This window comes from Balaenoptera ricei, chromosome 10 (genome assembly GCF_028023285.1).
Source record: "Balaenoptera ricei isolate mBalRic1 chromosome 10, mBalRic1.hap2, whole genome shotgun sequence".
Lineage (NCBI taxonomy): Eukaryota > Metazoa > Chordata > Mammalia > Artiodactyla > Balaenopteridae > Balaenoptera > Balaenoptera ricei.
Window position 1 is genome coordinate 88,720,944 of NC_082648.1, and position 15,515 is coordinate 88,736,458.

Below are 15,515 nucleotides of genomic sequence, written 5' to 3' on the forward strand. Positions count from 1 at the left end.
CACACTGTTATATTTAAAATAAAATGCCTTTCCATGAAAAAAAAAAAAGTGTCTCCATCAATTTATAAATTGTCTGGGATCTATTCTGGCTTTGCCCAAGGAGCATTTAGAGAACCCAAGTGAAAAACCTGTAGTTTGGGAACAAACTTTAAGAACCAATATTCTTCAAGAGGGCAGTAGAAAAGAGCAAGAGAGAAAAAAGCTCTAAATAGGAACATATTCTGTAACTCCTCATAATAATAATAACTATTGGAGTCTCGCGCTTGAAGACCCCGCTTCGCCACGCATTTAAGATGCCTCGTGGAAGCCGAAGCCGCACTTCCCGCGTAGCCCCTCCGGCCAGCCGGGCACCTCTGATGAGAACTGCGCCCAGGCCAGCGCCCGCAGCTCAGCCGCCCGCAGCGGCTCCACCATCTGCCGTTGGCTCCCCTGCTGCTGCTCCTCGGCAGCCAGGTCTGATGGCCCAGGTGGCAACCACTGCAGCCGGCGTGGCTGTGGGTTCTGCCGTCGGCCACACTCTGGGTCATGCCATCACTGGTGGCTTCGGTGGAGGAAGTAATGCTGAGCCCTCAAGGCCTGACATCACTTACCAGGAGCCTCAGGGAACCCAGCTGGCACAGCAGCAGCAGAATGGCCCATGCTCTTTTGAGGTGCAACAGTTTTTGGAGTGTGCCCAGAACCAGGGTGACCTTAAGCTTTGTGAAGGTTTCAGTGAGGTGCTGAAACAGTGCAGATTGGCGAACGGGTTAGCTTAATCAAGAAGTTCCAGTTGAAGGCATGGAAAATCATCTCTCATGACCACGCTGATTTAGCATTAAAAATATAATTGATAGTGAGGCTATAAAGTGTGAAGCCACCAGTTAAACCGCTCCTCAATCATTAATAGCTTTTGTGCTTCAGGATTGCAGTGGAAGAGGGTATTCTCACCATACGGAAGCTCACTGAGATGATATTGAGTTTGGGGCTAGGCGGATGTTTGTGTGGCCTCTTAAACATGCTTTTGTTTGTGAATTAATTAGAATAAAGTGATTTTATTTCCAAAAATAATAATAATAATAATAATAATAATAACTATTGCTACCTATCAGGTCAGGAATACCTTCATTCTACAGATGAGAAAGGTAGTTCAGCAAGGTCAAACAGCTAGTAAGTGACTGGCTTTAAACTGAGGTCTGTGTGATTTCCAAGCTTAATCTTCATTTCACCAGACTAGAGTATTTTCCTGGCATGAAAAGCAAACCTTCCTTTAACCTAACATATTTTCAGGAAAATATTTGAAATGAAGACATTGGAGCTGGAAATTCCTGCCCATGTCCCTTGTTAGTGGTCAGCCAGCTACACATGCTTCCTTTCTTGGACATCTATAGGAATTAAGGCAGAATCTACTGACTCATTCATTCCTGGCACACTGAAAGAAGTCCAGAGTGTTTATCTGTCAGAAGCCAGAATTGGGGAAAGGCCATTTGAACAGATGCATCAAAAGGCCACCTGAAGAGACTTCCCTAGTGGCGCAGTGGTTGAGAATCTGCCTGCTAATGCAGGGGACATGGGTTCGAGCCCTGGTCTGGGAAGATCCCACATGCCGTGGAGCAACTAGGCCCGTGAGCCACAACTACTGAGCCTGCTCTCTAGAGCCTACAAGCCACAACTACTGAGCCTGCGTGCCATAACTACTGAGCCCGAGCACCAAGAGCCTAAGCTCCGTAACAAGGGAAGCCACGACAATGAGAAACCCGCGCACCGCAACGAAGAGTAGCCCCCGCTCGCCACAACTAGAGAAAGCCTGTGCGCAGCAACGAAGACCCAACACAGCCAAAAAATTTAAAAATAAATAAATAAATAAAAATTTAAAAATTAAAAAAAAAAAGTTTACCTGAAGGCAAAATGATGAAAAAATTCTTCAGTGTCTCGGGCAGGGGTTGGCAAACGATGGCTTGCAGGCCCGCGGTGTTTATAAATAAAGTTGTACTGGAGCACAGCCACACAATTCATCTATGTATTGTCTGAGGCTGCTTTCCCACTGCAGTGTCGGTTGAGTAGCTGTGATGCAAAACTTAAAATATTTACCATCTGTCCCTCTGAGAATAAGTGTGCTGACCTCTGGCCTAGGGCAATGCTCCAAAGAGAAGTCGAGAACCAGCGCAATAGTTTTAGGCCACTTCTGCTCCAAGCTGAGCCGCCCCTGGTTTTCACCCAGCAGAGAACATCCTGGTACTCAGAGAGCAGCCGTATCACCTCTAAATCCACAGTACATCCTGTTCCCACCCCCATCTTCCCTGTTCCGGCTCTGCTACTCACCTTAGTTTTTCTTTCATTTTGACTTTCCAGGTCCATCCAATGCATAGATTTTCCCTCTGTCTCCTACTCCCTAAATCACAAACTCGCCTCTGCCTAACCCTGTTTCCACCCCTGTCCTCCACCTGGAGGGCTCAAGCTCTACTTCTGAGTTTGACCAATGGGGGAAGAAATCAAAGGCAGGAAGAGAGTGGGTCTGGGGCGTTTATTTCCCTGGTTCCTTTCCCGCCGGAAGCAGTGGATTTGCTGCCTCCCTCTATCAAAGGCCACAGTCCTGTCTGGGCAGCCCTCTCCCTTCAGCTCCTCTCCATAGATTCTGAAACTATTCCCTCCCATCTCGCTCCTTCATTGCTAATGGTTTCCGGTTCTTGCTGACACCGGGGGAACCACACTGTCTCCTATTGGTTTACAAACCCTGCTCACATCTTTGGCCATCTGTATATCTCCTTTGGAAAAATGTCTATTCAGACCCTTTGCCCATTTTTCAATTGAGTTATTTATCTTTTTTTATGGTTGCGTTGCAATAGTTCTTTATATATTCTGGTTTTAAATCCCTTATGAGATGTATGCTTTGCAAATATCCTCTCCCATTCTATGAGTTGTCTTTTCATTTTCTTGGTGGTATTCTTTGAAGCACAAAAGTTTTCTGTTTTAATAAAATACAATTATCTATTTTTTCTTTTGTCTCTAGTGCTTTTGGTGTTATATCCTTTAAGAAAGCTTTGGCTAACCCAAGATTCCAAAAGTTTGCTCTCATATTTTCTTCAAAGAATATCTTTTACATTTAGGTCTGTAATCAATTTTGAGTTAATTTTTGTGCACGGTGTAAGGAAGGAATCCAGTTTCATTCTTTTATGTGTGAATATTCAGTTTTTCCACTACCATTTGTTGAAAAGAAAAGAGTCCTAGTTCCCCATTAAATTAATTGATTTTCAGCAAAGGTCTTGGCACCTTTGCTGAAAATCAATTAACCATAAACCTGAGGGTTGTTTTCTGGACTGCTGATCTATGTCTTTATGCCACTATCACACTGCCTTAGTAATACATTTTTTATGTGTTTTGCAAAGGTATCGATTCACAATGGACTGAAAAAGAAAAACTTTGTTGTTGGGTTTTTTTTCCCCACCACCAAAAAGAAATTTTCTACCACCAGCTGAGTGTCCTACAGTTCAACTCAATTCTGACAATATCTACCTGGAAATAGTGTCAGATGCCACAGGCTAAGGGCTCAGGACTACAAGATACACCTCCTCCACCCCACTTCAAGACACGATCACAAGTCCAGATTGTCACCTGTGCTTCCGACCACTGGCTAGAGATTGGAGGGTCCAACGACACCCACCTCAGGTTCAATTAGTTTTCTGCAGTGGCTCCTAGAACTCAGAAAAAAACTCAGAAACATTTACTTACGTTTACCAGTTTATTATAAAGCATATTATAAAGGAAACAGATGAATAGCCAAATGAAGAGATGCATAGGGCAAGGTATGTGGGAAGAAGCTCGGAGCTTCCATGCCCTCTCCAGTGTGCCAGTCTCCCCAGATCTCCAAGTGTTCACCCACCCGGAAGCTCTTTGAACCCCATCCTTTTGAGTTTTTAATGGAGGCTTCATTACAGAAGCATGATTGATTGAATCATTGGCCATTGGTGATTGAACTTGATCTCCACCCCATCTCCCCTCTCTGCAGGTGGGGGCTGTGGAGGGGGGAGGACTGAGAGTTCCAACCCTCTAAACACCTGGTTGGTTCCCCTGGCAACCAGCCCCTAGCCTTAGGAGCTTTCCAAAAGTCGCCTCACTGACATAAACTCAGGTGTAGTTGAAGGGGTTTGTTGTGAATATGAAGACACCTTTATCCTCTTATTAGGAAATTCTAAGGGTTTTAGGAAGACCAAATGTCTATTTCTTACTATAAGTCACAGTGTCACAAAAACCAACTGGTTCTTCACCCCAGTGGAGACACCCTGGCAGGTGAATTCTCCCCATCCCCTCCCAGCTGATCTAGACTTCAATGTGAATAATGGCTCAGAGTGGTGTGAAGCAGGGGCTATTTCTATCATACAGCTGTTGAGTTGTATGTACTGTAAGAGTCTTTTTAGCTCTCTGTCTTCTTGTCTTGACCATGAATTCTTGGGAGGCTAGGGCATCTTTTGGTATCCTTGGCGTATGAGCCATAAACACTCCATATATGTTAGTTAAGTGAATATGTAAATGAATAAATAAATAAAATGAGTTCTTTTCAGGGGCAAACTAAAAAGGCAGGCTCCCAGTTTGGATTTGAGAAATGTGAATAGAGCTTGGTTTATACACATCAAGAGACTCTGGTATAAGCAACAAGGTCCTACTGTATAGCACAGGGAATTATATACAATATCCCGTGATAAACCATAATGGAAAAGAATATAAAAAAAGAATGTATATATGTATATAACTGAGTCTTTGCTGTACAGCAGAGATTGGCACACATTGTAAATCAACTATACTTCAATAAAAAGAAGAAAAAAAAAGATACTCTGGTGCAGTGTTTCTTAAGTGTCCTTAGAAATGTTATGTTACCACAAAGGAGAAGGGGACGATCCCATGCTCAAATGAATTTGGAAATTCTGCTTTCAAAACGAAGTTAAAAAGTTTTTTTTTAAATTGCAGGGCTTCATAGAGCCTGTATTATGTAATATGCATTGTGATTTTCATGACGGGATAATTTGGTTGCAGCGTTTACCCTTTTAGGAAATGCATTTCTCTAGGACTACTGTTCTGTGGTCCACACTTCAGGAAATGCTTGTCTTGTCTCTAGATTTGAATTTAAGAGATGATGAAACCATCCTTTGCTTTTGGTGCAATTCAATAAACATTTGCTGAGTGCGTACTAGGTGCCAGGCAATAGGATTACAAATATGAATGAAACACAATGTTTCCTGCCTTCAAAAAATGATCTAGCGGGCTTACATGGTGGCGCAGTGGTTAAGAATCTGCCTGCCAATGCAAGGGACACGGGTTCGAGCCCTGGTCCGGGAAGATCCCACATGCTGCAGAGCAACTAAGCCCGTGTGCCGCAACTACTGAGCCTGCGCTCTAGAGCCCGTGAGCCTCAACTACCTAGTGCCCGTGCTCTGCAACAAGAGAAGCCACCACAATGAGAAGCCCTCGCACTGCAATGAAGAGTAGCCCCTGCTTGCCGCAACTAGAGAAAGCCCGCGCGCAGCAATAAAGACCCAACTCAGCCAAAAATAAATAAATAAATAAGTAAATTTATTTTAAAAAAGAAAAATGATCTAGCAAGGGAGACAGCACCTAATTCTTACAATTTCAGGGTGGTACGTTCAGTGAAGAAATTGTGTTTAGGGGAATAATGGAATATAGAAGGTGCTCTTGTTAACTCTCTCCAGGGCGGTGTGCAATGTTAGGAAAGCTTCAGGTAGGATAGGGACAGTGAAACAAGTTCTGAAACTTAACGAAGCCATCACTCACTGGGTAGACAAATGGGAAAGGACTACTTGTCTGTTTGCCAGGACATTACTCCCTCCCTCTCCTAGACCCCTGGGGCACAGGTGGTGCACTGCACAACGCCAGGGAGCGCCACTCACTTACACGGTAATGAGCGGCATTCCCTGTAGTTGTACAACGTGGTGGCTCAGCCCACCCCATACACCTGTCATACCTTGTTCTCCATTCCAACTCATCCTCACCACCCCACACCACCACCCTGCTCAGAAAACCCTTGCCTAGCACAATCCTGGACTATTTCGCATCACAACAACTGTAGGAAACTTCATTTGTGTACATCACTCTTTTAATTGGAATGATGCAAATAGCAACATAAACATTCCCAAGATTAAATATAGTGTATTTATCTCATCCTTTTCTTGTTACCTTATCAGTGATATCAGGCTGTGTTTCTGGCTCTGAGTCTTATTTGCCTTGGGCCACTTTAAAATTTCCTAAACTATATAGGATGGAACAGGCCAACTCTTGAATTCCAGAAACTTCAAAGAACATAGGGGCAGTGCAGGGGCCAATAGAGGCAATTCAATAAGCGGCACTTTATTTATTCACCAAGGAAGGATGGAACCAATGCTAACAAACCTTACCCTTCGGAGTTGGCTATCTGCTTGTATATGAGACCACAAAACCGAAATCCTTCAGGTCTGCTGCCTATAAAGGTTTTAAACATCTGTTTTGGAGGAAAAATTGATTTGGAAGTTCAAAGTTCTGCTCTTTTGATCCTTGAGTCAGTCTATGCCTATTCTTTTATTTTTTGATACATTGCAGACTTCTTATTAAATCATTCTTGGGGGCTTCCCTGGTGGCGCAGTGGTTGAGAATCTGCCTGCCAATGCAGGGGACACGGGTTCGAGCCCTGGTCTGGGAGGATCCCACATGCCGCGGAGCAACTAGGCCCGTGAGCCACAATTACTGAGCCTGCGCGTCTGGAGCCCGTGCTCCGCAACAAGAGAGGCCGCGATCATGAGAGGTCCACGCACCACGATGAAGAGTGGCCCCCGCTTGCCGCAACTAGAGAAAGCCCTCACACAGAAACGAAGACCCAACATAGCCATAAATAAATAAATAAATAAATAAATAAATAAATAAATAAATAATTTTAAAAAAAATCATTCTTGGCATGCATGCATACATGCTTATCCTGTGTTCAGAGTTATCTTTAGGGAGGGTTCATAGCTAGTAGCTCTCCAGCAGGCCCAGGGCAAATTACACTATGTCCCTTCCTCCCAGCTCCAAACATTCAGGGCAGATTAAGTGATATTAAAATTAATGCAAAGAACAGACTCAAGTGGAAAAATAAGACACACAATAAGATGACTGAGAACATGAGGGATCCCAGGGTCCTATAACCAGTATTGGAGGATCCAGTATTAGGGGAATTCATGGGCTGACTGTGTGCAGGTATTTTATTTTATTTTATTTTATTTTATTTTATTTTATTTTATTTTATTTTATTTTTTTATTGCCCACTAGCTAAACTATCCTCACATCCGGTTAGTTGGTCACTGCACAGAAGCTAGATCCAGGAATCCATTGGCTAGAACTTTTCAGAGTCTTCTAGAACAGACTAAGCTCTATCAGTGGGGATTGGGAAGAAAGTTTGAGGTGAGTGCCCTGCCCAACTCAATGCATTTCTTAGGCCCAGAGCCTGTGAATTCTGACCAAAAAGTGGCCAACCAACCCTGTGAGCTGGGGAGAGCCAGAAAAGCCAAAACATATTCCTTAGGAGCAAACTGATACTAGCCACTCAAGGTAGAATCAAGGATCAAAATACACTGGGATCCACTCCAGAAGATGAGTGGCAGATATACCAAAGGAGGCAGATAGAGACAATGGAGAGGGATGTTGAAAGTTGACAAAACCAGGACGAGAGGATCAGGCTGAAGCAACACCTGAGAATCAATCAATTTTCTGCCCTAGATCTCAGGTTGTTTTATACACTGGGCAGGAGAGGCCCCAGGCATAGGGCCTGTGAGATATTTGGGATTTATGAAAATATTTGGGTTCTTGCAAGAAAGTATTGCTCTGAAGTACAAAGAGAAAAATCTCAAAATGTAAGTTAATGAAGGTTAACTAAATGTGTGTGAAGCATCCTTATGTCAACGTCATTAATTATTCAATCTAGTATTCATAAAAATGTCCTTATATTGGAAAATAATTTGTAGATTAATATAGTAGCTAAAAGTATGAACTGTGAAGCTAAATTGCCTGTGGTCAAATCCTGGCTCCTCATTTACCTGTGTGACTTCCGGCAAGTAATACAATCTCCCTGAGCTTCCGTTTCCTCATCCTCTGTAATCCCGTATATAAGATGGGGTTAGTTATACCACTAACCTCAAAGATTGTTGAAAAGATTAAATGAGCAAAACACTTAGAAGAGTACTTGGCACACTCTAAGGATGTGTACTAACTGTTGTTGTTATTACCATTATTTTCTCACTTGGAAAGAATTCCAAAATATGAACTGATTTCTAAGAAGTCGTCGCCAAATTAAATGCGTTACTCACACTCAAGTAATTTCAAAAGCAAAATTATAAGAACCCTTTCCAAAGGATTTCTTAAAACATTTTAGCAATGAAAATTTCAAGCAAATACAAATGTAAAAGAAATAGTAATAATTAACCCCATGTACCTTTCACTCAGCTTCAGCCATGATCAACTCATGGCCAATCTACATCCCTACCCATTGCCCTGCCCCCAAGCCAGGATTATTTTGAAAAAAATTCCAGACATCCATTCTATCATTTTGTTTGTAAATATTTCAACATTTATTTCTAAAAGATAAGGACTCTTTTAAAAAACATAACCACAGAAACACAAAAAATAACCCCAAAGCCCGGTAAATATAAATAAACACAAACAAAAATAAACAATAAAATTTTAATACCATCAAATATCTAGCCAGTGTTCAAATATGTGTGCTTGTTTATAGAACTGATTATTTTTTTTAGAGTTTGTTTGAATCAAGATCCAAATAAAGTCCATTCAATGCAAATGAATGATGTCTCTTAAATGCCTCTTAATCTGTAGGTTTTCCCCTCTATCTCTTTTTCTTCTTACTGACAATTTGTCTTGTTGAATAAACCAGGTTGTTTGTCCCGTGGAGTTCGCCATAGTCTGGATTTTGCTAGTTTGCAGTGTCACTTCACATCTCCTTTCCCTGATATTTCCTGAGTTGGTAGTCAGATCAAGTTACTTGATTAGATTATGACGGAAGTTTTTTGGAAGCCTCCTTCAGAGGTACCTCTATCAGGAGGCACACAATATCTGGTTGTATTTGTTTTTGAGATATTTGCAACCACTGGTGATCATTGCCTAGAACCATTAATTCTTTCAAAGTTGTAAAATGGTGTTATTCTATCATTCCTTCTTTTAACAGTTGGAGTACTATAAAAAGAAACGTTCCCTCATCAATTAATTGGTTACCCCAAAGCATAGCTTGCATTAAAAAGGCAAGGTAAATGCTTGATTCTTTCTTTTTATTTACCAGTTTTCAAAATAATGACTTGGTTCTCTAGCATCCTACAGTGTTGCCCAGAGGGTTGTTTGTTATTTTGGTCTCAGTTCTTCACAATGTGGTTATACTAACAGCTGGATATACAGTTAACTTCTTTTTCTTTCTTTCTTCCTTTCTTTTTTTTTTCTTCCATTTTGCTTTCACTGTTAAATAATGCTTTCTGTCATTTAATTTTATTTTTATAATTATACAAAATATCATGTGGTTCCTTGAATCTACAAAACAAGGTACCTTCGAAGTCTAGCTTTTATTTCTGTTCTTTCCAGTTTCTTCCTCTCACCTATAGATAACTGTTCACTTTAATGGTATATTTTTCCATTGTCCTTTTCTCTGCCAAATAAGTAAATATACATACAGATTTGTATCTCCCTCTTTTTATATAAACATTGGCATATTATACCCACTTTTCTCCATCTTGATCGAATAACATATATAGCAAAAACTTAAAAAGTATATTTAATGTGTGATGTGCTTAGTTGCTATTTTAATGTTTGCTATAATAGGTAGGCAGGGCTTCAAAAGCTCAAAAAAATCCAAGCCCGCTGCTTTTATATTCCCAGCCGGATAAGATCCATCTCTAAGCCAGGCCAGTTTGAGGTCGATAGAGTGATTGAAATCAGCCGGCTGAACGTGGGAAGTTTCCTGGAAAGGCGAGGAAATGCAGTTTCCGCCAGAAGAAGTTCCTGTGAGGATCATGGTGCGGAGTTCTGCCCTCACCATGAGACTTTTGCGATGGGCTTGGGATTTGAGGACCACTCCACCTCTCAGAAGGTAAGGTGGAGGATCTCGTTAGGTGAAACACATTGTTTGGCCCTAACAAAAACAGCACCTTAGAGTGGACACTTTCTGTGTTGTTTTGGTTTGCTGCTTGCAGACTCAAAACAATCCCATACAGAGTAAGGGGAGAGGTGGACGCCAGAGCCAGAAGTCCCAGCAGCGGGCAGGGACGGGTACGGGGCCGGGGCCGGCGGTGGCGGTGGCGGTGGCGGTGGGTGGAGCCAGGCGGTGGGTGGGGCTGGGGGCGGGGTCTGGCTGTTTAGGGGGCGGGGCCGGACACCTGCCGGGAAAGGGCTGTGGAAGCTGGCCAGGCTGGGTCGGGCGGAGCAGGTGTCTTCGATCCCACCGAGCCCAGCGTAAGTAGCCGAGCCTGTTCCTGCAGGATGATTCGTCCGCATGAGCCCACTCACTCCCCGCCTCCCTCGCGGCCCCCAGAACCTGGCGCACCAGGGGGCCGAGAAGGAGGCGAGGCCGGTGGAGTGGAGGAGCGAGGAAGTGGCTAGAATAATCTGGAATACTCTTGCCCTCTTCCGCAAGCGGTCTCAGGCTGCATCTCTGTGACCAGGTCTCGCTGGGAGGTCTCGTCTTCTACAAAAGTCTGCCCTCTCTGGTTCCTAAGTCTGATTTATTTGCTCAGGCTGCCTTTGGTGTACATTTAAAAGTATATTTCCCCCTGTGTTGAAAGTGTTCCCGTTTCTGGGATGGAAAGAGGAACAGAATATAGTAATTTGACCTCTAAGGAAGGCTCTGCCAGTGGCTCTCAAGTCTTTTGACTCAGAAAAAGGGCACACCGTGAATGATCATGGATAGAAGCACATTGATGAGGGCACATCCCCATATAGAATTCTGTGCGGCTGTGAGAAAGAGAGAGGTAGATCTATAGGTACCGATGTGGAAGGACGTACGTAACATATTGATGACTACAAAATAAAGCAAGTTGCAAAATGATATATATGTTTGTAAATGTATTGGAAAAGTTCACAGTAAAATGTTATTAGAGGTTTCTTCTAGGAAGTGGGGTTGGAGAATAATTGTATCCATGACAATGCTTTCTGCTGCAAGTAAAGAAAACCTCAACTCAGCGGTTCACACAATAAGGAAATTTAGGGGGAACCTGGGATTGATTAACTCAGCAGCTCAAAACATCATTGGAGACCCAGGTTCTTTCCATCTTTCTGCTGTGCCATTCTCCGGGAGCAGGCTTTGTTCTCAGACAGCTCCGCTCATGTGGGATAGGTGCGGTAGTTTCAGGAGAAACATCCAAACTTAATATCCCTAGCAGAGAAGGCCAGAGGCACCTAGCCGAAGTTACCGCTGATCAAAGTCACCTGACACAGGAGTCCCATGTCACACTCCACCACTGCCACACTCCATTCTTGGCTGGAAGCTGCCCTGGGAAGCGTGGCCTCAGGTGCTCAGAGACTGTTAATTACGGTCCCTGCAGCTGGAGTGCTGAGAAGTCATTCTCATGACAGTCACAAGCATTCTCTCTTTTTAAGAACAAATGCCCCAGCAGACTTTCCCTATGTGTCACAGGGATCACATGTCCTTGTGTAAACCAGCTGAGACCACTATGATTGACTTAAAGATAGACCAATCAGGACCACACCCTCAAGATGGTCTAGTGCCCACCTCCCCAGAAGAATGTGGCTACTGGGGGGAGGATGGGAAACTGCAAAAAAAATTCCTTCTGTTAGGAAGAAGAAAGTGACCATATTACTTGTACAATAATAGTTATTATTATTTTAGTTAGGGCAGTTAAGAGAATGGGACTTGGCATCAAAAAGAAAAATATTTGATTCCATCTCTATGATTTATAATCTGTAATCTTGGGCAAGTAACTCAACATCTTCAAGTCATTATTATTAAAAAGTTGAAAGTGATTCTCAAGTTGAAAAAAAAGTACACAAAACATTAAAGAGATGTGAGTTTCTCTTATGTCCTAGGGAACGAATTATTTCCTATCTGTAAGGATTCAGAACATATGTGTTAGATTACACCACTTTAGGTTTAGTTATTGTTTTAATATTTCAAAGAACTGGAAAAGTATGTTTCTTCTCTAAGCACAATGAAAAAAAGTCACAATAATTTCTTTTTAACAAGTTGAGTAAAATGTCCTTTTATTTCCTCTTAATTTGTTTGTTGTTTAGAATGACAGAAAGAATATTTCACAGATGGTTATGAGTTTTGATTACAAGGTTATGTGGCTATTTTGAAAATGATCAGTTTAGTTCTGTTTATTCATGCAATTATATATAATCTTGGTTCTTAATCACTTAAATTAAATTAAAGCCCGGTATCTTAATATCACTTTAAGATACCTGCTAAGAAAACTGGGAAGTTGGGGAGCCATGATTCATTAGTGGGTTTAGGTTTGGGTATTTTCCGAGAGATACTGGAAGTTGCAGAAGTGAAGTGGTCTTTAGAATAAGGTCTAGGATGTAAAGTAAGAATTCAGATCCACCCCCAAACTATGGTGAGATCTTAGGAGGGTCATTTATCTTTGCTGCTTTTAAGTTTTCTTGTTTAAAAACTAATAATTAAGTTGTTTGAAGATTACAGCATATCAGTTATCTATCGCTGCATAAGAAGCCCCTAAAATTTAGTGGCTTAAAACAACAGTCCTTTAATTTGCTCAAAATTTCTTTGGGCCTAGTAATTTGGACTGAGCTCAGCTAGATAGATTTTTCTGCTGGTTGTCTAGGGTCACTCCTGTGGTGACAGTCAGCTTGTAGACTGGTTGTGAGCTCATTGACCTAGGAGGACTCAGCTGGGATACTCATCCTCCAGGAGGCTAGCTCAGGCTTCCTCACATGTCATTCTCAGGGAGAAGAAAGGGCAAGCCCAATGTTCAAGCACTTTTTAATTCTCTGCTTGTTTTATGTCTCCTAATATTCCATTGGTCAAAGCAAGTCACATGGCCACACCACATGTCAGTGTGGGAGGGGCCTACCTAAGAGATTGCATACAGGAAAGGGTGATAGAGTGGGAGCCATTGTTTTAACAATCTACCCCAGGGATATCACATAAACCAGTCAGCAAATATGGAGAATCATATTGCAAATTTTAAAATACTAAATGAGTTATACTCATAAAACTTGAGGATAAGTAAAGCAAGTTACTCAGAGTGCATTTAAAACTGCAAGATACTTGGAGAAAAGAGAGACTTTGAACTCAAAATGAAATTTATCAACATATCAAAATTTTCGTTAGTTTGACATCTGCTTGGCTAGAAATGCCCTCCCCAGATGAAAGGGGATGTGGACGGTCCCACTCTGAATCGAGCCTCATCTTGACCATCCGTCTTAGGAGGTTCTCTGCTCCCTTCATTTCTTTTCATTGCACCTGGAACTGATTGTCTTCATACATTTAACACAGTTTGTACATGTTAATTATACATACATTTGTTTGTTGTCCTTCCCTCCAGTACAGTGTATAGAAAGCTCCATGATGACAGGAAGGGTGTCTGTTTCACTTCCCAGTCTGTACCCAGCATCTAGCACAGGACTGGGCACGTAACAGGACCTAATAAATATTTCTGGAGAAGTGAATGAAATGAAAATCTACACGAATGCAACCCATACCTCCTGACTGATGTGTCCCAGAAACAAGCATCTTCTGTTCTGAGAATACAGTGAACATTCCTGTCTCTTAATGGATGATTCATTCTGGCAATAATTTGCCAGGGGAGGGCAGTAGCTCCTTACTTCCAACTCTTGTCTCCATATACCTCTTCTGTTAATCAGTTCTTCCCCAATCTGTGGCAAAACCAAATCCCATGGATTCTACCTGAGCTGTGCCTCCAGAATCCCACCCTTCCTCTACCACTGCCTTAGGGGTCTTTGTCACTTCTGGCCACAATTCCCAACTTAGCCTCAAGACTGGACTCCTTGCCAGCCGTCTTGCCCAATCCCACCTCACCTTCTTGTCAGCTGCCAGAGATATCATCATAAAAATATTTGAAAATTTAATTCTAGGGTTAAAGACCTCCCCAAAACGTAGAGAGAAGATCAAGTCCAAACATCTTGGCGTGAGGTTCAAGGCATTTCACAATCTGCCCTGAGGTCCCTCTCCCAGCTCCTCTCTCATCACCGGCCCCCCTTCCTCCCATGCAGCCCCTGCCCCAGCCACGGGGGATGTTCCAGTGTTGAATGAATGTGCCTACCCTGCCAGAATGCCATAATTTGATGCCAGCTGTCTCCTTTATCTGGCATTTCTTCACCTCTCCTCCCTCCTCTAGTGATCTCCCTCCTTCTCACTGCTCAGACCTGACTCAAAATTACATTCTCAGGAAGTCTGTCCAGCCTCCATTGTTCACATCTCTTATTAAAACCCTCGTACGTGGTGTTGTAAGCCTGCAATCCCAGCTCCTGCTGTTTCCAGCAAGCAAGAAGTTTTGTTGAATGAAACAAACGAAGGAAGGAGGAAAACAAGAAATTAGAAATGAAAAAAAATCATGTCCCATAGTTGGCACCCCACCCCTGGCCTCTTCCTTCCTTCTGCCTCTCTGTTCTGCTGGGTAAGTTACTCTGAAAGACCTTCTGTGGGGCATAGCTGTTGTGATTGTCTGCCTGACATCCCTTCCCTCTTCTAGAAACAGCATTCTTCATCCCTGTAGGGAAACGTGCCCCATGTAGTTCGAATGGGTTTGCTCATATCCATCTCCCAAGGGACTCCATGCCCTCAGACAAAATGAATGGCTCAGGATTGGGCACATGACCCAAATGATACCATTCAAAATCTTCCTTGAGACTTTGCTGCCAACAGGATTTGGGAAAATGCTCTCCTTCCTCTGAGGATGCTAAGCTGGTAGGATATGTCTGAGCTGCCAGTGATCACTATGATCTCTAGTAGAGAAGTCCTGTTTAACAGAAACAGAGTCCTGATAACATCATTTGAGCTCCTGGATCAAGCTGTGCCTGAAGCCAACAGACTCTCCATGTGTCAATGAGTTGTCTTTTCATTTAATCTACTTATTCTGGTGTTTATTCCAGTTGTACCTGAAAAAGTCCCCAACTACTTTATTTTTTAAACAAAAATGCTTCATTATTATCTCAACTTTACTCAGAGAAGGTGTGGATTGGACATGAAAAGGAAGGCACTGCTCTCACAGCATGGGGTAGGAGGCAGAGTCTTTGCATGTGGAAACTATGGGTCTCTCTAGCCCTTCTTGGGTCAGTTTCTCTGAGTCAGAGCAGAGTCTTGGGTCAGAGCAGCTTCGTTCTTGTCTAGGTATACAAGAAATCAGGCAACCCATTTGCAAATGTAAATACCAAAATGCATTCCTTTGCCCAAGATAAGTTTTTTGGCTTAGTTCTCTTTTGGATTATTAGCACTTTTATCGTCACAGATGTTTTCTGTGTGTCTACTTTAAAATGTCTGGATTGAGAAACCTATTGCTCCTTTTCCAAGTACTAAAGCCACGGGC

The 15,515-nt window shown here is 42.6% G+C and overlaps 1 protein-coding gene across 1 annotated transcript; it reads left to right on the top strand.

Moving 5' to 3' along the window:
- The first annotated feature begins 258 nt into the window (after positions 1-258).
- LOC132372676 (coiled-coil-helix-coiled-coil-helix domain-containing protein 2-like) lies at positions 259-1,042 on the top strand. The gene has a single exon (XM_059934802.1). It carries the CDS (start codon positions 294-296, stop codon positions 753-755), a length of 462 nt encoding a protein of 153 aa, XP_059790785.1. The 5' UTR covers positions 259-293; the 3' UTR covers positions 756-1,042.
- The last annotated feature ends 14,473 nt before the right edge of the window (positions 1,043-15,515 follow it).

Excerpts from the sequence above, each read along its gene's own strand:
- LOC132372676 (XM_059934802.1), top strand. The coding sequence starts at position 294 with ATGCCTCGTGGAAGCCGAAGCCGCACTTCCCGCGTAGCCCCTCCGGCC.